General features: G+C 37.7%; 1 protein-coding gene across 1 annotated transcript; it reads right to left on the bottom strand.

The window, feature by feature from the left end:
- Positions 1-13,537: 13,537 nt before the first annotated feature.
- LOC140881052 (uncharacterized) lies at positions 13,538-17,739 on the bottom strand. Its single transcript, XM_073286046.1, has 4 exons — positions 17,597-17,739; positions 16,245-17,233; positions 14,748-15,031; positions 13,538-14,568 (listed from the first exon to the last, which is right to left on the bottom strand). Exons 2-4 carry the CDS (start codon positions 17,225-17,227, stop codon positions 13,811-13,813), a joined length of 2,025 nt encoding a protein of 674 aa, XP_073142147.1. The 5' UTR covers positions 17,228-17,233; positions 17,597-17,739; the 3' UTR covers positions 13,538-13,810.
- Between the last annotated feature and the right edge of the window lie 4,095 nt (positions 17,740-21,834).

Here is a 21,834-nt window from a genome sequence, read left to right as displayed (position 1 = left end):
ATTGAAAGTTTGAATTGTTACACAATTTTATCCATTGGGAGACAATTTACATCAACAATTGTGATTTCATTGAGTAATGATCATTGTGTCCCTCCTATACCTTAGACAAAGTAGTGCACAAGACATTACATGACAAAAACTTGGGTAATTGTTCTACCCATCTTGAGATCTTGAAAACTCCTCATAACGTTTGTTATTAGACATATTGTAGCATCTTGGTGCATGTGCAAATGATGATTCTCAAGTTCACAATGACATGTCATATTGTGCCGCAAATAAAACAGATAATTCCTTCTTTTGCTGGGATTGTTCCAAATACCTGACATTTCGAGCCGATATCAATTTCACTATGATAGAGTGATCTTGATAGCCCAGATGATAGTCCTCAAAGTTGGGACAAAGTATGCTCGATTAAGTCTAATATATTCGATACTGCGTACGTGTTGTGCCCGATATCACAGTCACATGTTCTATATGATTAGTAAAGTTCAAGTACATGTGTCGTCTTACAAATTGATGTAGAAATTATTTTGAGTTATTTACCATTCGTTCTTAATTTATCTTCACATATTCAACTGACGATCTGTAAATATCATTTTCAAACCAAACAAGAGATTATTCCAATGACAAAATATTATTCTAAATCTGCGATAATTTCATCCTAAATTGAATTGTACAAAATATGAGGTTTGTAGCGACCCATCCCGGATCCACTACCTAATCAGAGTTTAGAGCATAATTAAGCATGCATTAAATAAATTGATGTGGAAGACTTAAATACAAGCAGACCGGCGAAATACAACCGGTTAAACAAATTCGATTATACAACCCAATCAAATAAACTTAAATAAAACCTACAGCAAATCTTGCTGTCTTCAAGGATCACTGGCCTCTCCAAGCTCCTGGTGCTCAATCCTGCACCTACACCTGCCCCGTCGAATGGGGTGTCCAGATACATAGAAAAGACTGGACGTGAGCTCTAAGCTCAATACAAAAGCACGGATAAACATACAAATATGATGCATGCAAATGACAGGGTATCCATATCAGGGATAACTGTATAAAAACTTCTCAGACTGAAGCATGGGATATGAGCTCGTCACATCGGGGTAGCTAACCACTGTGTGCGACCACTCACTCCCGAATCTTGGAAATGGACCATGGAGTTCTCTAGGTACAAGTACCTAAGGGTACTCGATATCAAAACGTCCAAACAGGGCTGAGCAACCCTAAATTGCTCATTTTAAAAGATTTACAGGCACAAGATGATATGCACATGCCACATAACAATAATAACATGCAAACACATAAATGCAACATATAAGCATGCATATCCGCTGGCAATCTCAGTCAGTACTTACGTACCTTACTACAGGCAGCCCTAGCAGTCCCACTCTAGGTTCCAAGCCTATCATCAACTCTACAATGCAAATACCTATGCATTATTCAATAGCTCTAAAATCCTTAATTAAGCTAACAGATACTCCTAAATAATTTAAGGAGACCATAGCTATACCTGCATACGTCGTCAGCCCGCTAATGGCAGGCACACCCCTGCTGCAGCTCCACAGCCTCGAGCACGACTCTACTACACAAGCAATGCTCCGCTATTATGTCAGACACTATCTGATTAGGCTAAAATACTACTCCAACTCTAAAATAAGAGTACCCAAAACCCTAAAATAAATCCATACGGGCGAATGAGAGGATTCGGAATTGGCAAGAAATGAAATCCTTGGACCTTATATTTATAGGACACGATCGGAACCTCCGCTGCAGCATCGGAGCTTCCGATAGCCCTTATATGCCACATGTCGTTCTCTCATTGTCTGGCCGCAAATAGGGGAAATCGGAACCTCCGTTCTCGATCGGAGCATCCGTTGTTGCTTGCGTCATGGCTGACGTAATATTACTGGAGTTGCCGTTACACATCTGAGCTTCCAATCACCATCGGAGCTTCCGATTGTCACAACAGAGCTTCCGTTCTTGGTCACCCTTTGGGCCATTTCCGATCCTTCTGAGTCCATTCTCGAATTCCTTTAATCCATCTGTAATTTCCTTAATCATGTATTAATAAGTCAAAACATGATCACATGATTAACATACTCATTAATCGCTAATTACGGATACGGGTCACTACATTTTCCCCTCCTTAAAAGGATTTCGTCCTCAAAATCTAGGGTAAACCTCGAGAATGTAACATAGACCACTTGTCTAATCCGCCAATAGTTCCGGTTCTAATCATCTGGTCGAATAACCTTTGACAGCCCCAAACCTCGCTTAACCTACAGGGTTTGTTTAAACACTAAACCATATCAGAATTTATACTCCGTTTAGAATCAGCGCTGATTCTAAACTCGTACGCCTTAACGATCACTCTGGAATTCACTGCCTTTTTACCCGCAATCCTGCTAGAATTTCCTAACACTACTGACTATCGTCAGTTATCCATTGCTATCCGCAAACTACATGGCAAATTCGATCCTATTGTCGACTGTATCAGCCACACTGACTACCATTCTTTAGCGTTGACACTCTTGCTAGGGTTTTAACTAGTCATCAGCTATCTCTAGACACGCGCGAACTCCATCACTGCCCAACGAGAAAAACAAGATACAATACATTTTATCTCACTGTTCTAACACTAACATCGCGTCCCTTGATGTTATTGCAAAGCGCTAAACAATCAACCTAGATTCCACTCTTACCATATGAAATTCTCAAACTGATTGCGATTAACCTTGATCTGAACCTCGCTATCGTAGATAGCATCTACTCGATCACACTAGTCACCCTGCCATGGATAACAACCAAATCTTGACAATTCCTGGCATCATAGTACGTACCTTCAGTACTTACCCTGCCTGATGCTGACGAATGTTCCCTAAGAACACCAACTAAGTAAACAGTTGACAACTTTCTCTCTATACTAACCCCAATTATGACAACATCATTGTACACAATTTATTGTCTTAATGCACACTTTGAGGTCGTCGTCTCGAAATACACTACCATCTTGTTGAAGCCCTTAGATGGACTAACACCATCCTCAGCATTAGTAGTTTATATCAAACGCTTACCTCTATCTTGTCACTAGAGATAGTATCGACAAAAACGATTCCAGTTATCCTGCCCTAGATAACGGAAAATCCTTGACTCACTAACTGGGATAACCAAACTGGTTCACTTTGATTCCCACACATAATCTATCAATACTAGCGGCAATCCCGCTATCTCAACCTCTCAATGACACAGCATATCAGAACGCACTGGGATATAAGCGACAACAATCCCGTCAGACTCAGAAACACAAGTCTCAGTTGTTTTATCATCCCATGAAACAACTAATGCTAACCTGCTAATGCTCATTGAAATCCATAAGCACTTGTCAAATCTCCTCTCAAGAAAAACTCTTGAGAAATCTGCTGGAAGCACCCAACAAAAACACTTCGACTAACAGTCCCCAAAATTTGTCCACTGACAATCCTAGAACAATCACTAAATCCATTTTCGCAAACTGGGTCAATCATTGCTAACACAAGCAATGCTCAGACCAAAATCCGTTAATGGTAACCTCAGCATGCTACCAACGAACTATGATCACAAGAGTCAACCTATTACCACTTTCGTGATCTGCAGAATCCTATAGCCCCGATTCCCGCATTCCTGGAGATCCTTAACGACTAAAGAATTCCCTAAATGCACTTGAATCGCTATATTAAAGCATAACATACTTATAGTAATACCCCCAGTACTTCCTGATTCACTATATCCCAACTCAGCACCGGTTGGAATAATCCGATTGATCAAGTCAATCTATTGTGGCTCTCGCTCTGCCCGAAGGCATCAACCCTAATCAAAAAATCACTGATCAATGAAAAACTCTCATGGCTCGATCAATATCGTTGATCTCACTGCCACACGTCCGCTAATCACAAATACTGGAAATCAAAAGAATCACACCTGATTCAATTATCTATCTCTGACAAAATCAAACAACAGCTACGAGTAGTCATTAGTGCCAAGCCTGCACCAGTTTAGACATATTATCCACTGTCTATATTCATTCAAGATGATCATTAGGGCTTGTCAAACCCAAGACGTAATACAAGTTTGAAAGATTCCAACTATCGCTGAACGTGCCCCTGATAATTATATCCCTCGCTAAGACTGAAACAATTCAAGAATGAGGTAACCCACCACGATGTCCCACCTGGAATCACCACCAAGTGTATACTGACATAAGTCATGCTTCCCTCACATCTCAAATAGTCCTGCACAATCCTTAGCATCTAATATAATCCATTACTGATCATGAAGTCAATCACCGTGAAGCAATTTCTCCTATTCGAGTCGAAGTCTCGAAATAGCACCCCATCCAGTATCTTGGATGACTCCTATCACAAGGAAACTCAAACTAATATCTCTGACAAAAGCTAGATGATATCTAAATCCTGATACCAAACTGGGTATCTAATCCAAGGTCATACCTCGTCGTGACTGTCACCAAATCCCTAGACTGAGTAGCCTTCCCACCGCCATCCCCTGAAGCACAAAGTCTCCCAGGCAACCTCCAAAGTACAAAGACTCCCAGAGTAATACTGGCATAGGGTCGCGTCCCATCATGTCTATTCATGGTCATAGTCCACAACTCTCGCCATATACTGGACCTCGTTCCTGATGAAATCCCATCATTACGAATATCAACCTACGAAGTTCACACAGATCACTGTTCTAAGGAAACAACCTAGATCAAAACCCAATGTTCCAAACCGAACAATATTTCCATGCCTTCAGATGAATCACCTCATCACTGGCACTAACCCAGTCAAATGACTAATTAGGTCAATCCTAGGAAAACACCTAGACTTAACCCCATGTTAATCAGTTACAGTTGGCTTACTCAAAACCCATGAGCTAACATAGTTGATCACTAATCAACTAGAACCAAACCAAGCTTAGCAAAATCACTTGTAATCATTCACGATTTGCTAGATAATTAATACATGTATCATTATTTCAAGTTATGTAAAATTCTTTATTACAATCCCATGTAATACAATTACAGTATTTCCAAAAATACAACGAAAATGTAACACCAATAACTTAAAATGATACAACCAGATTCTGATGATTCATTACAATTGAAATACTGTTTACAATTACATCAATACAGTATTTAAAATCATTGTACTCATCTTCGTTCCTTGAGCATGAAGCTTCTAATAGACACGCGCATCAATGCTAGCGTACTCCTGACCAAATCTCTCTACCCATCCTCCTGCAAAGACATCCGGAGATATGATCCGCGCTCGCTAACCACCTATGCTCTGCATCAATGCCTATCAGTTGACCTCTTCTGCTCACGATCTACCATCAGTGTTCTTTTGTATTCATATCATGCTTTTGAACATGAAGTTTTCCGTATGTCTACCAAAATCATCGATACATGCATATCGGCAAAATCATGTTCTGCATGAGTTTAAAGACCTTACCTACGAAACCAGTCATACCTTAGCCACTCGAGGCATTCCCTGGTAAAGGTCTTTATGACAGTCTCTCCAACTACGAGTGGAGAATCTCTTCGGACTGGAACCACATGGGTTATTACACACCATTCGTTGTTCCATGGGTTATTACACACCATTCGTTCCAAAAAGTCCTCAGAGGTATCTGACGCGATATACTCATTTTTCTCTTCTAGTCTTTCCCGGCTGGAGTCTATATGTTCTTCGATCAGCATCCCAATGCATCGAATGATGAACCGTCCACAACAGTCAACCTATCTATCGATATACTACTACTGGTTTTCTCATCACTGTTGCATTCCTTATAGTAAAGACTTCTGCCTCAAACCTCGGCAATGAAGAACCAAATCATCTTTCGTTAGGTCTCATCAATCCTACAAGGATAATCCAAAGTCTCAGTACTATATCTCAAGTCTTTTGCATGCAGCTCTGATACAAATAAATGTAGCGACCCATCTCGGATCCACTATCTAATTAGAGTTTAGAGCATAATTAATCATGCATTAAATAAATTGATGCGGAAGACTTAAATACAAGCAGACTGGTGGAATACAACCGGTTAAACAAATTCGATTATACAATCCAATGGAATAAACTTAAATAAAACCTACAGCAAATCTTGCTGTCTTCAAGGGTCACTGGCCTCTCCAAGCTCCTGGTGCTCAATCCTGCACCTACACCTGCCCCGTCGAATGGGGTGTTCAGATACATAGAAAAGACTGGACATGAGCTCTAAGCTCAATACGAAAGCACGGATAAACATAAAAATATGATGCATGCAAATGACAGGGTATCCATATCAGGGATAACTGTATACAAACTTCTCAGACTGGCGCCTTGGATATGAGCTCGTCACATCAGGGTAGCTAACCAGTGTGTGCAACCACTCACTCCCGAATCTTGGACACGGACCACGGAGTCCTCTAGGTGCCAGTACCTAAGGGTACTCGATATTAAAACGTCCAAACAGGGTTGAGCAACCATAACTGGCTCATCTCAAAAGATGTACAAGCACAAGATGATATGCACATGCCACATAACAATAATAACATGCAAACATATAAATGCAACATATAAGCATGCATATCCGCTAAGAATCTCAGTCAGTACTTACGTACCTTACTACAGGTAGCCCTAGCAGTCCCACTCTAGGTTCCAAGCCTATCATCAACTCTACAATTCAAATACCCATGCATTATTCAATAAGCTCTAAAAGCCTTAACTAAGCTAACAGATACTCCTAAATAATTTAAGGAGACCATAGCTATACCTACGTCTGTCATCAGCCGGCTGATGGAAAATATCCCGCAACTAGGGGCACACCCCTGTTGTAGCTCCACAGCCTCGAGCACGGCTCTACTACACGAGCACTGCTCCGCTACTATGTCAGACACTGTCTGACTAGGCTAAAATATATTTCCTACTCCAAATCTAAATTAAGAGTACCCAAAGCCCTAAAATAGAGTCATACGGGCAAAGGAGAGGATATGGAATTGGCAAGAAATGAAATCCTTGGACCTTATATTTATAGGACACGATCAGAACCTCCGCTGCGGCATCGGAGCTTCCGATAGCCCTTATCTGCCACGTGTTGTTCTCTCATTGTCTGGCCGCGAATAGGGGAAATCGGAACCTCCGTTCTCGATCTGCTTGCGTCATGGCTGACGTAATATTACCGGAGTTGCCGTTACACATCGGAGCTTCCGATTGTCACAACGGAGCTTCCATTCTTGGTCACCCTTCGGGCCATTTCCGATCCTTCTGAGTCCATTCTCGAAGTCCTTTAATCCATATGGAATTTTCTTAATCATGTATTAATAAGTCAAAACATGATCACATGATTAACATACTCATTAATTGCTAATTACGGATACGGGTCACTACAAGGTTAATCGAACTTGTTTCATCCCAAATAGAGTTTTACAAAATAATTTAAACATACGTACTACTGTATTTCCATCAACCATAAAAACATACAAAGACTATACATGTTAATCAAAGTTGTTTTTCAGCATTCCCCTTTCGTAAGATAAAATATTTGTAGCCAGTCTTGCACGGTAGGTGTCCATCTTCACTGTATTCTGATATGTCCACATTTTATATGAGTCACGAGCTAGACACTCTACCCACATGCATGCATAAACACCACAATCAAGTGATTCACCTTGATGATGCGTACGTTCTCTCAACACATCAGAGTCGGGTATGATGAAAGTTGAATGATGATGAACCAAAACAACCAAACAACGTGACTTCAAAGATAAACATTATCAAAACACATTTGTACAAATCACATAACATGACACAATAAAGACTCACCAAAGTTCTACATGCCCCTAGGCTGACCGAATCGGGAAGTGAATTCCACATTTTGAATATTTCTTCTTTTGCGTGAAATACTATCAGAAACCAATGCACTATGCTATTGATTGGAAAAATGAGGCATTTGCATCTCTTAAACAAATCTCCATTCATTTTCTGCAAAAATAACTTTGAGGCAGAAGAGAGTCGCGCAAAAAAGAAGTCATAGTCATTGTTTTGAACCTTCATTTTTTCCCAAATCTTTTGAGGTTCTCAAAAAATTCTTCCTGCAAAAAAAGAGAACGGGAAAAATGAAAAACTAACTCAAATGTATAGTAAATCAAACGTAAAACATTTAAATTTTACTAACCTGCACCAAAGTGTCCATGCAAAATATTTCATTTCCATTATCCACGCTGTATTTTTCCATCATGCGTATTTGAACATTGATAATTTCATGACTAACAAGCTTACCAAACAAGAAACCACATAACACAGACCCTAGTAAATGGACAATTTCGTCTTGCCAAACATCAACACTACAACAAAATAAGAATTATTTTGTATTAAAAAAGATCCCAAAAAAAGGGATAAGAAAAAACAACAAGCTTTCAGATAGAAAATCATACTCTATGTCATCACTTGAAAGATATTTTGTTAACAACTTTTTCTCTTCGTCAATGGCCTCTTCATGTCCACAGAAATCTGTTCTACCTTGATATTCACCAGCCCAATCCTTACTCAAATTTTTATCAGATAGCTTCTCAACATCAATTACTTTCTTTGTCTACGTGAGAATACACAAACATGGTAAAAAAACAATAAAGATTTCCACGAATTAAAATATAGGACTTCAAAATCAAATAATCAAGGTTAAAGTAGGTTCCGATAAAATTCAAACCTTTTTTCTGCCCTTCCTCTTTGGAGTGGTACTGGGTGGAGTCACAAACATTGACGATTTTCTTTTCTTTACTCGATCACCCTTCGTTCTGACATTATCGATGATAGAAGATTGGAAATTAATGATTTTCTCAACCTTCTCAGAATTATCATCAGTCTCGCCCACCCCACCACTTTTTTCAGAAGTATCATCATCAATAGCACTTTCAAACACATTGGATACTGCATTCGTTGAAATATCACCCGTAGAAACATTATTTTCTTTCACCACTTTCCTTACAAGATTATCCATTAATAGATCAATGTCATTAAGATCCTTACTACCGTCACATGACCCATTACGAGAATTCTCTCCATCAGCTTTGCTTTTTTTCGTTCTCATGTCACTAATTTATTCAATTTTTTCACTCTCAAACTCAGCACCAACGACAACTTTTCCAACTCCCAAGTCGTCAACACCTACACTTTTTTCCATCTCAAACTCAGCACTATCCACACCCTTTCCTTTATCTGGTTCGTCACTACATAAATTGCAGTGACCCGCACCGTGATCACCTAATAATCAAGATCTTACGCATGAATTTAACTTATTTAAACAATAATTTGAAATAAACAGCGGAAATCATAACGAAAAACAATTCCAAGGAAAGGAATTTGTAAATACTCAAGTTATACAGCCAAATCAAAATACTGTTATCAAAACAAAATACTGAAAACCCCACTGGAACCTAACTCTCCCACTGCTACCATCCAGCAACTATGGTCTCCCAGAGCCTTCTTCTTCATCCAGTCTAAGACCTGCCCCGTGGAATAGGGTGTACAAAAATAGTACGAGGACGTGAGCATAAAACGCTCAGTACGAGATTATGAGTATATAATATTATATGTGCATGTATGCAAGAGTACGGGTTACCAAGACTCGAGGTCAAGAATATCAAGATCAAACATGGGCCCTGGGTAATGTAGCACTCTGCGTCGTTGTCCCAGGAGGTGGCTTACATACCCGACAGTGGAAATAATTCCGGTGTCCTGACATGATTATATGTGTCCAATCGAAATACCGGTGACCTGACACTGATCAACATGTCCAACCATCCATTAACAAGATAGGGTCAAAACCCTAATTCCAGATATCACAAGGATATAGCTCAATATGCTCATGGAATGCAGCATAATAACATGTCATAATATATGAAGATAAAAATCATGCCATATAATCAATTCAACATATAATACATGCATACTCAATCAGGGTTTTTTGAACAGTACTTCGTAATCTTAATTCTACTAGGCAAGCTACACCAGCTCTATGTCCAAGCCTATAGTCCACACTACAATGCAAAATAATCATACATCATAATCTTATTCTAAAAGCCTTAACTAAGCTATAGCATACTCCCTATTTTCTATAAAGAGCTAGAGCTATACTTTCGTCCGTCGTCAGTCCGCTGATGACGACTGCCCCAGAACTTGGGCACCACTCTGCTGCGACTCCGGAGCACCTTTCCAACTCCCGGACCAAGACTAGGAAGGCTGAAAATCCTCAAAACATCACACAACACAAGAGAAAAGGTTTGGAATTGGTGTGAAAATCTGAAGTTCGGACCCCCTATTTATAGGCGGAGATCGGAGCGTTCGATCCTGCATGAGGGCCACGTCGCCTGCATGCAAAGTTCGAACATTCCGATCCTTCTTCGTATCGTCTGATCGGTTTAGTGACGTGAGCCATGATGTCACCCATCTGACTGTATTTGGACATCTGTCCACTTGAGTTCGGAGCGTCCGATCTCCATCGGATCATCTGATCTGTCATGGGCTTAAATTCGGACCATCCGAACTCTCCGAGCCCAATTAAGCCCACTAACCACTTTTTTGAATGATCTGGATCCTATTTCTTAGTCTGATTGATCATATTAAAATTTCTTAATCATGTTTTACTTAAATCTAAACATGATTAACCACTTAATCTTATAAAATGAAACTGGGCTGCTACATACATCTTCACTCTTCTTCAATTCATCAACATCTGGAATTGTGGTCTTCACCAATTCTTGACCACCCACACCTTCTATATTCAAATTTTCAGAAAAACCAACACTATTACTGGTAACCATTTGGTCACCATCTGCACTTTTTTTCCTTCAACAAGTGATCAACAGAATTATGGAAAAGCACATCAAAAAAATAAAAAAAAAATTACCACCTTGGTCATGTCTCAAAATCAACTCTTCTTCTTCAATTGTCTTATCGACCCCATCAACACCGTCATCAGAACTCGGATCATTGTCAATTACAACATCCTTTTCTTTGCGCTTTCTAGCAACTTCTTTCTCCAACACCACATTTTATTTCGCATCAACCAACTTTCTCTTCGCACCAACTCTCTCACGTTTAAACTGTGAACAAATTCGTTTCAACATTTTTATCTCAGCCATTTGTTTTTTCACCGTTTTCTCAAGTTCACAACTATCTGAACCGACTCCTTGTTCCTTCAAGGCCGGCAGCACCAACTACAATAATAAAGAAATTAATAAAGTATGATTTATTATTTCTAAAACATGAAATAAAGGATGCTACTATAATTACCTTGATGTCCAATAACGTTTCCTTCTCCGGGAAGGGATATATTGACAAAACCTGATCCAAAAACAAATATATATAATTCTTCTGCATTCAAAATAGGATAATTCATATGAAAGATACCTTGGTTGAAGATATGACATCGAAAATCGATTCAGCTTCAACAGCATTCAAATGGATCTTGCTTTTTCCAAAACAAAACAAACGAGGGAATATATGGACACCATGTGGTACAGCTAATGATGACACTCTCTCATACAACCAAGCCTAAGCCAAAAATTATATAGGTAAAAAAATTCAAAAAATTTATAGCACGATAACTGATATAACTAATTACTCACCATCAATGAAAATGTGCAACCATCCAAGTAAAGTTTACTTCCTTGATTATCTAATTCTCGGTAAAGAAACCGAAACGCAGCATCTCCCCAAGCAAACATAAAAAATGTTCTCAAATCATCCATATAAGGAAAGATAAAACCAGGAGCGATATAATTACCGGTGGAGAATATTACACAATTGAATATAAACAAAATAAACATTCTAACAAAATCATCAATGTCAGCATGAACATTACTCCTCGCAAGTAAAACAACTTCTCTTTAATAACAATCTTGTGAGCATTGCTTATTTTTCCTCCAAAGTGTCGAGACAAGAATCTTGATTCCAACTTAAGGTCCAGATCAACTTGTTTCCCTCCATGATGCAAATCAAGAACGATGGATAAGTCTCTTGTAGTAAAAAGAATAAAAATATCACCACCAACAATGAACGAACATGAAGGGCTATCGAATCTTTTAAAAATATAGTCTACTCTGTCACTACTCACAAGAAGAACTGGCATGTCTATCCATTTACCAACTGGAGTATCTTTTATCCTACTCAGTTGTTCATTCCATATAATTGGCTTCAACTCTTCCATAATTTTTTTATAATAAGCAGGGAAACATCGTGTAAATATTATCTTCCCACTATTCATCAACTCAAAATCATCACTTATTTCATCTTCCTCAGCAATTTCTAATATTTAAAAATTAGTAAATAATATTATCATTATCAAATAATAAAATATGGAATGGTAAAGAACAAAACAATCATATTTGGGAACAATTTGGTATGTATTTACAAAAATTGGCCATTCGTCAAGTTAGCAATATAACATTATCCAATATATATTCACAACAACAAAACCGTCAAATTTCATAACAATATGTCATTCATTTACAAAGATTGATCCTACTAAACCAAGATATACTTTAACAAACATTTTCAAGAACAAAATTCTAACAATTGGGGATAAAATATTTATAATGAAGAAATGTAACAAATAAATATGACTTCAGAATAATGCTTCAAATTTTTGACAAAAATATCAATCAAAACATAACAAATTATATAAACAGGAAAAGTAGCAACAAATGTGACAATAAAACCCAAAAAATTGGGACAAAACGAAACTATCAAATATTTAAAAAAAGAGACCAAAATTATTCATCAAAACGCTAAAATTCTGAGTTACTCGATAAAAATAATATATTGTGGTCGATTTCAATAATGGAATACAGATTTAACCTGTTTTCGATTTCTTCTCCTTTATCATTTTAGGCGATTTCTTTCCCTTCCTCACTATAGTTGCACCTGCACTTGGCTTTTCTTTTGAATGTTTGCTTCGCCTCGTCATCGGTGCCATCGTCTGGACTAACAAGCTTGTCGCGAGAGATCACTGCTGTCTGTCGTCGTCGAAGAAGAATCGGTTGATGAGCGAGGGAAATAAACGTCTCGATAATATTAAGTATTTCAAAAATGGAGAAAGTGTATTGTGGGGTTTCCAAACAAATTGGGGGTAGTTTGGTAGATTGGTCACAAATAAGGAGTTCAAGCAATGTACAAGCAATTTGTCAGAGACTTGGAACATAAAACGTCTTGCACAGGGACTGAAGAACAAGTTGGGTTTCTTGTTGGGGATTTATCTACAATTTTTCCTTAAAATATTCATTAAATAAAGATAAAATATAAAATTACTTTTCCAAATATATTTTTAATCTGTATAAAAACACACAACCTAAATGATTAGACTAAGTAAAATACATTAATCTTGTACAAACATGTTGTACACTCTCGAAAACTTCTAAAAGTTGGAACGAAATCATTAGCTCTATTTTGTTTTATATTTTTATGACAAAAATATATATATATCATACAACAATCAATGAAAATATAGGTTATTCATACCATATACATTTATATATCGTAAAACGTATATCATTCCAAATTTAAGTAAAAAAGCGCGCACGCGCGCACACGCAAAAGGAAAGAGCGACTGGTCAATTCAGCCCGATCAATGTGGCAGACCATCTCCACTAAATCTTTGAACATTCATCAAACAATTAGTCAATTAAGAAAACACATCTCATATCACAAAATGAAGTCAACTCCGCACAAAATTCAGGTACATTTTTGTGATATCTCATGACCACATATTGTGTTGCATCAAAGGAGCATCACCTTGCTGAAGCTCGTGCACTCATGGATGAATGGTAATTGGTGCTTCTCTGTTTTCTATAAGAGGAGTAGACATCGTCATATTGACTTGGCTCATTGGGATCAGCTGTTGCCCCAAGTCCCAATCTGCCAGAACTACTTGATCCAGGCTTTCGCTCAACACTTCCATCAGCAAGATTCCCAGTATCAGGGTCAACCCCAAGGCTAGGAGGTGGAGGAATGCAAGCTCCACCCTTACGAACATGAAGCTCTCTATCAGATTCGTATTCCTGGTAATCTATTGATTCTGATGCCTTCATCAGTCCCTCTGAGGGGTTAACCTCTCCGATGTCTCTGAAGAACTTTGACACTTGCTCGAGAATTTCTGATGGCGAAACATTTGATGGTGGAATGACGGTTGGAATATCTAGAGGGCTCATCGGAGAGTAAGGCACCCCACTACCAATCTGCATCTTTCTTACCATGCCTGGAATAAGTCCTGGAGGGAACAAAGGATATGCTGGCGGTTTTTCCCCAACTATGCCAGGAGTAGGTAGCTGGGGAGCAGGTTGACTTGACTGTAGAACAGATGGTGGGACAGGGGTAGATCCTGCAAACCCACTGGAAGGGACTGAAGTGGTATGAAATTGTTGAGGTGGTACCGAGGGTACCGGAGGAACTTGTTTATTTGCATATTCTTGATTTGATATATTGGGAATGGAGCTGTGCATATCAGGTTGCCACTGTGATGAATTATGGTTTGCCACTTGGTGTAGGCCTGTTACAGAAACAAAACCATTAGCTAAGGAGATGGAGTATGTTGTAAATGTATGAAATCAAGTCGATACACCAACATGTTGGTTAAAGAGTCGAAGCTATAACCTTTATAAAAAGATTTTCACTCATATAATCTAGTTTGTTTTTTCCCTCCCAAAAAAAGGGGATGCATAAAGCTACCTGGGGCAGCGGCCGATCCTCCTGCAATAGCAGATATGTCTCTGTGAGAACCTGGAAAAGAACTCATTGGCAACCCATTTGTCATCTCATTTTCTAACCCACGGATAGTATCTTGATCATAAACTTCTTTGGAGGCCCAGAAGTGTAAAATTTTCTGAAGTCGCGACTGGTTTTCCTCCTTGTTCTGTGGGTTGTGGTATATCCTCGCCAACATAGAGCCCAAAACCGGCTTAAATGCAAAGGCCTCATTATCGAGCTCATGAGGATTAGCCCGCCTCTGCAAGCTGTACGATATATCCACAAGTAAATGTGTTAGTAGAAAGAGAGTTCTTGAACGAGGGGCAAAATTCCAGATGTTCAAATATCCATTTTTTTTAGCAACAAACTATACTGTGTTCAAATTTCCTGGAATGCAAAAATTCTAAACAAACTCAAAATGGATACTGGAACCCTCTCCTGTCAAATTGCTCTACTATTTAGAAATGCTAGTTCCATTACAGGAGAATTTAGCCACTATTCCACAATAGAATGGAACAATATAATCAAAATTAAAGTAAACATATGGCAAGCAATTGTATGGTTCATGACTTCAATCTCTCGTAAGCATTAAAAAAAATTTATTAATTTATTACTAAAAGTTCCTACAGTCCTCTAGAGCAACATACTACACAACCACCATACTCTTAAAATGGTTACCTAAGCATGAGTATAAGCCAATATTACTCCATTTTGTGCCGTGCCCATATGTGCTTCTTTAACACAACTACACCATAAATACAACATTCCTAGGGTAGACTACCTCACCATCAGCCTTCTTGATCATTTTTGTGGCCACCTTTCCATATTAGAACTATAGAAATTAACTGACATTCCACGTGCACATCTAATTTTCCAAGCCCAGAAGCGTTTTGATTGCACATTCCAGAGTTCTCATTATTGCCATGCTTAGGTAATGCTTTGGTAGTCTACATATAGAGATAATCATGAGATATTTATGATATTTCACAATATCATTATTGAATAATTAAACTAAAACAATTGGATAATTTAGGCTAGTCGAAATTGGAGTGACTTTAAATAAAATATATTCAAACCGTAACAGAATTTGGGAAAAAACACAAAAAACTGGAACTTAATCACTCATCCAGTTCCACAATCTACTGGAACCAACCCAGTGGTTTCAAAACCGTGGTTAGACCTTCTTCCACATTGAAAAGTAAGATAGAGCCATTGACCCATTGGCACAGCCATATCTAATTGAAGTGTTCTTAGTAACTCATGTTTTGATCACCATTTTTGGTAACTCTAATTCACCTTAGCATTCAAGATGAGATGCATGACATGCTAATAGAAACTGTGGATGATGTGGCGGTGTGCAAGAATAAAAACAAAAAAATGGATAAACATTTCTAAAAATTGAAGTCGAGCATCTCAACCTTGAAATCTAAAATAGAAAATGACTCAGAAGTTGAAAGCTTTTAAACAATGAACGCTTACCTATCAAAGAGAATGTCATTCGCAAGGTAAACTATATGCAATTGTCCCTCAGAATCATCCAAGGTAAACAACCTATCACGGAGTGCCTCGGCTAGGGCTGCTGCAAAAGCAGATCTCTGCATAAACCAAGTCTTTGCACTCTTTATTGACTCTTTAGTCCCAGAAAGATTGTTAAGAACACCATTCAGCTCAATCTCAACATCAGAGGGAAGGGGTCTGGATAGACCTTTAAAAGGCCGGTAAGGCTGATCATATTCAGGACGACCATGACCAACAAAAGGCTGGTGAGGATGTTGTTGTTCATAGAATGGAGGAAAAGGAGGTTGCTGTATGTGATTTGCACCAAACGTTGAAGCAGAGACCGCTCCAGCATTTGGAGCATTCATAGGCGATGAACTCATCATGGGATTTGGAGGATGCATCACTGGCATAGAAGATTGGAAAGGGGGGTTGAAAGGGCCGCTAGGAAGTCTTGTTGCGACCCAGAGCTTATGTCGGTAGTAATTATGGCCTTCACCACCAAAGAGGAAACCATAGGCAGGATTATCATGCTCTCTTTCGCGAACAACGGATTCAAATTCAGGGCCATTTTTGACAGCATACTCAACCAATTTGTCAATTCTCTTTTGCAGCTCAAGATCAGATGGAGGTGGAACAGGGGGAGGCGCAGAATCATATGGTCCATGGAAAGACAGAGGAAGAGAATGAGGAGGCATATGTGGTGGAAAAGTAGGTGGTGGCTGTTGATGAAGGTGAGGGTGTGGAGGCAGATGAGGATAAAGTTGTGGTTGCTGCAGAGGCCGAGGGTAAGGAAACTGTTGGAGAGAAGGATGAGGGGGCAGAAAAGGTGCACCATGAACAGACGGAGGAAATTGCTGATGCTGTGGGTGAAAACCGTACTGTTGCTGCTGCTGAACATGACTCGGTCTCTGCTGTTGAGGAAATGTAACTGGAGCACCATAATCATGCGGCTGCTGGTCCATTGTCAGCTGAAGGAAGCAAAAGCAAGTTTAGAAAACGAAATGAAAATTTGACCTCCTTGATCAGTGATATCCTAGCCCACACATTCACAGATTCAACCATCAACAATTAAAAATCCAACTTCAAATGAGTAATTTCAAGTTTGGAAGGGTTAGCTCATCCCAGGCATATTTCGCTACTTCACAAATTCTGTCCCCAACTCAATCAACTAATCTTGCGACCAAACTGCAGCACCTAGTCTAATATCCAAAAAGAACTTGCTCCATTTTACTCATACATAAAATCCCTAATCCCAATTATGAATAGATACCAAACAATTTATGTAAAAACCCTTCGCCTATTTCTTCGCTCTTCCATGATAAATGGCATACCTGAATCAAGAAAGGCTTCAATTGCAACAGACCTTCCTCTGCTGTGATGGAGGAATATACTGGTGTAGGCGTTGGAGCTAGTAGCGCAACGGAGACGATTAGGTGCTGCAAATGTTGTCGGATTTAGGTTTCAGAATTTTATTTATTTGTTGTTAAAGGAATTTACATAAAATAAGTGAGATGATAATTGATATCTCATCTTTACAAATTTATTTTTATTTTATTTTATTTTATTTAATTAATTAGTTTAAATTTAACATTCGTTTTCTAGAGTAAAAAGCTACTTTGGTTTTCTATTTTTACTTGTTTTTTCTTTTAGTTTTCTAACTAGTCAAAGTTCTGTATTAGTCTTTTATCTTTACCTGTTTTCTTTTTTAATCCTCTAACTAGTCAAAATTCTATATTGGTCCTCTAACTTTTAAATTTTGGCTATTTTGATCCGATTTTTACCGGAATGTTTAATTTTTCAAGAAATTTTCGGATTTTTTTTAATTTGAAAGGATACCATCATATTTGGAATGACACTTAAATTTCACATTATTAAACCGAACTATAAAATAATAATAATAATAATAATAATAATAATAATAATAATAATTTCAGTCAACCCTTTGGAAAGTGTTCAAACTCAGGTGTTGGATTGTGTTCTGCCAAGGGTTGATGATAGAATGAACCAGCTCCTTTGTGCTCCATTCACAGCTAAAGACGTCCGGATAGCGGTTTTTTATATGCACCCAGACAAATCCCCTGGTCCGGATGGTATGTCTCCTTTATTTTTTTCAGAAATTTTGGAATGTTATTGATAAAGAGGTGATTTCTGCGGTACTCGCAATTTTAAATGATGGGGCCTCGATTGATGAGTGGAATGAAACTATAGTAACTCTTATCCCGAAAATTAAAAAAAAATCCAACGACAATGAAGGACTTCAGACCTATAAGCCTATGCAATGTGTGTTATAAAATTGTTGCTCGTGCCCTCACAAACAGGTTGCGTCTTATATTAGAAAAAACAGTACATGAGTCCCAGAGTGCCTTTATCCCAGGAAGGCTGATAACAGATAATATTATCTTGGGTTTTGAAGCATTACACTGGATCAGAAGTAGAAATCTGGGCAAGAAGGGTTATGATGCTTTGAAGATTGATATGAGCAAGGCTTACGATAGTGTGGAATGAAGTTTTTTGGAGAGGATTATGGAAAGATTGGGTTTTTCTGCACTATGGATAGAAAAGGTGATGAGATGTGTACGCACCGTAAAATACTCATTTTCTCTCAATGGGGAGTTGGTTGGGAAGGTGACCCCGAACGAGGTATAAGACAGGGAGATCCTCTCTCCCCGTATTTGTTTGTATTATGCGAGCAAGGCCTATCATCACTCCTGATTTCTTATGAAGCTCAAAATCTGTTCACAGGTGTCCGTATCGCAAACTCCTGCCCATCAATTACACACTTGTTTTTTTGCTGATGATAGCCTTATATTTTTCAAGGCGACTACTGTTGATTGTTTTTTAGTGCGCCAGTGTTTTTCTTTATATGAAGGAGCTTCGGGCCAACTTATAAATTTTGCCAAATTCTCCTTATCTTTCAACCCAAATACTTCTGTAGAAATCACAAATAGTATCAAATTAATGCTATATATCTCAGTGACTCAGGGACATGAAATTTATCTGGGGCTCCCAACCTTTTCCTTGAGAAGAAAGAAGATCCAATTCCGGTATCTCATTGAGCGTGTGATAGCTAGAATGCAAGGCTGGGGTAATAAAGTTTTTTCAGCAGGAGGAAAAGAAACTTTGATCAAATCGGTTCTACAATCAATACCCACGTATGCCATGTCCTGTTTTCGATTGCCAAAGTCGATCATCCATGCTATCGAAAGGGAATGCACTAACTTTTGGTGGGAGTCAAACAATGGGCATCAGCAGTTGCACTGGAATAAATGAAAATAACTTTGCAGGCCGAAATGTATGGGAGGTTTGGGCTTTTAGGAATTGGAGCCTTTTAACAAAGCACTTTTGGCAAAGCAGATTTGGAGAATAATTGCGAACCCGAAATCTTTGGTTGCTCGAATTCTCAAAGGTCGATATTTTAAGCACAATGACATCATGCATGAAACTTTGGGCAGCAACCCATCATTTTATATGGCGGTCAATTGTGTGGAGTCGGAATCTGATACGAAAAGGACTCAGCTGGAGGATTTGCAATGGAACGAAAATATCAATAACCCGAGATCCTTGGATCCCTGGACGTGCCGCCTCTTATAGAGCACCTAAAATCCAATCTATTAAATCGCATGCATTAAATTAAATAAATATTATGATTATTATTTTTAAATTTAATCGATTTAAATTCTTTATCTTAATTATTTGTTAATAAAATATTAATTATTTATTTAAATGTTTTATTGTACTAACTATTTTATTAATACTTTTAATTGCTTAAGTGTAATTGCCAAAATAATTTTTATTATGCAACTTATCTTTTTAAAATATTTAAATATTTTAAAAGTTTATGTTTGCTTAATTAAATGATTTTAATTATTTATTTTATTTGTGTGAATGATCCTAACTGTCTCACTTATTTATTTAAAATAATTTAAATTTATCGGATATTTATTTAAATGATTTTATCTGTTAAGCTTATTTATTGAAATATTTTTTTTTGGATTGTCTAACTTATTTGTTTTAAATAACATAAGTTTAGCGGTTAGTTATTTTAAATCATTTTAAATCTCTAGCTTATTTATTTAAATGCTTTCAATTGTCCAAGTCATTTTAAAGATTTTTATTCCCTTGTTTATTTATTTAAATGACTTTTAAACAATCATTTGGGTTATTTAAATTATTTTAAAATTCTCTGTTTTATTTTTTTAAATATTTTAATCATTGTTGTGACATCAAAATATTTAAAGTTTTGATTTTAATTTCTAAGTTAGTGTTTAAATTCTTTAAAAAGTTTATTTGTTATTGTGACGCCTAAATTCATAAATTAAATTCCATTCCTAAATTAGTTTTGATATTTAAATTTCTAAAATTCATGATGATTTAAATGATTTAAATTTTCTTATAATTTAATTGCGTCAATATTTAAATTTAATTACTTGAGATACTTGAGATTTTTGACATTCGGCTCCGGCACGCGGTTAAGGTGTACACGGCGGGAAAATCTCATATTCTAAATTTTTATGGCCTAAAATTCTTAAAATTTGAAGGAAATAAAAAGAAAATTTTATTTTTAAATTTTCCGAGTAAAGAAAATCGCGTAAGTGCTTCTTTGCGCGTAATTCCCAATATTTCTCAAAATTTGTCTTTTTGGAGCTGAACTAGTGAAATTATATTCTTAATATTTAAATTTAAATATTTTAGACTTAGAAATTAAAAATGAGTGCAAAATCCTATAACCAAAAGTTGTAATAATAAAAGTAGCACTTTTATTAGTGAAAAAGCACTTTTGTGCATACCCTACACTCACACCACCTACCTATCATACACACACTAATACATATAATTAATAGGGATCTAGAACACTCCTCTGAGACCCAATTAAACTTCAATCTTTCAACCCTAGCCCCCAAACTCACGGCTCTCTCCTTTCCCTCCCAAGAATCTCAATCGGCCGCCTCCAACCTTGCTCCCATCCACTTTGCCGGCCATTTCCAGCTGCCTACCGCCCCCGTTCCTCCTTGGAGGTCACCTTAGTAGGATGCTCCAGCTGCTGGACGTGGGTTTGAGCTGAGTTTCAGCTCCATTTTCTCTTGGTTGCAAGTTGAGGGAAGAAACTCCTTCTCTTTTTAAAACCCAAGCATAGAATATATTTGTCCTTGGCTCTTTTCTTTAAATTCGAATTTTTCAGAAAGTTTTTAGTATGAAATGTGTATGTTGGTTCGAAATTTCAGTGTTTAAGGCTTGGAGGATTTATTTTGTTCATCTTTCAATTCTAGCATGCTCTTGGTGCTTGAATGGGTGAGTTTCATGCATTTAAATGGAAATTTCGGTGTATAAATTGAAAAATCAGAATGAACATGTTGATTGCATCCCATTTTTATGTGTGTTTGAAGGGTTTTAAGACTCTCATGGTGTTATGCCAGTCACATTATATATATGCTTTGATATGTTACAAATTGTATTGAGTTGGTGGCGTTTAAATTGAAATTTTGATTGAAATGGATGAAAGGAATGGAGGGGCTACCCATGTGGTGTGTATCGGATAAAAATGTGATATTTAATGAGTATTAGGTGGGGT

This window comes from Henckelia pumila, chromosome 2, assembly GCF_033568475.1.
Source record: "Henckelia pumila isolate YLH828 chromosome 2, ASM3356847v2, whole genome shotgun sequence".
Lineage (NCBI taxonomy): Eukaryota > Viridiplantae > Streptophyta > Magnoliopsida > Lamiales > Gesneriaceae > Henckelia > Henckelia pumila.
The sequence above is the reverse complement of the archived record's forward strand: the minus strand, read 5'-3'. Positions and strand labels throughout refer to the sequence as shown.

Excerpts from the sequence above, each read along its gene's own strand:
- LOC140881052 (XM_073286046.1), bottom strand. The coding sequence starts at position 17,227 with ATGGACCAGCAGCCGCATGATTATGGTGCTCCAGTTACATTTCCTCAA. Across the intron at positions 15,032-16,244 it reads AATGACATTCTCTTTGATAG|CTTGCAGAGGCGGGCTAATC; the intron begins GTAAGCGTTCAT and ends TATATCGTACAG. Across the intron at positions 14,569-14,747 it reads AGGATCGGCCGCTGCCCCAG|GCCTACACCAAGTGGCAAAC; the intron begins GTAGCTTTATGC and ends TTTCTGTAACAG.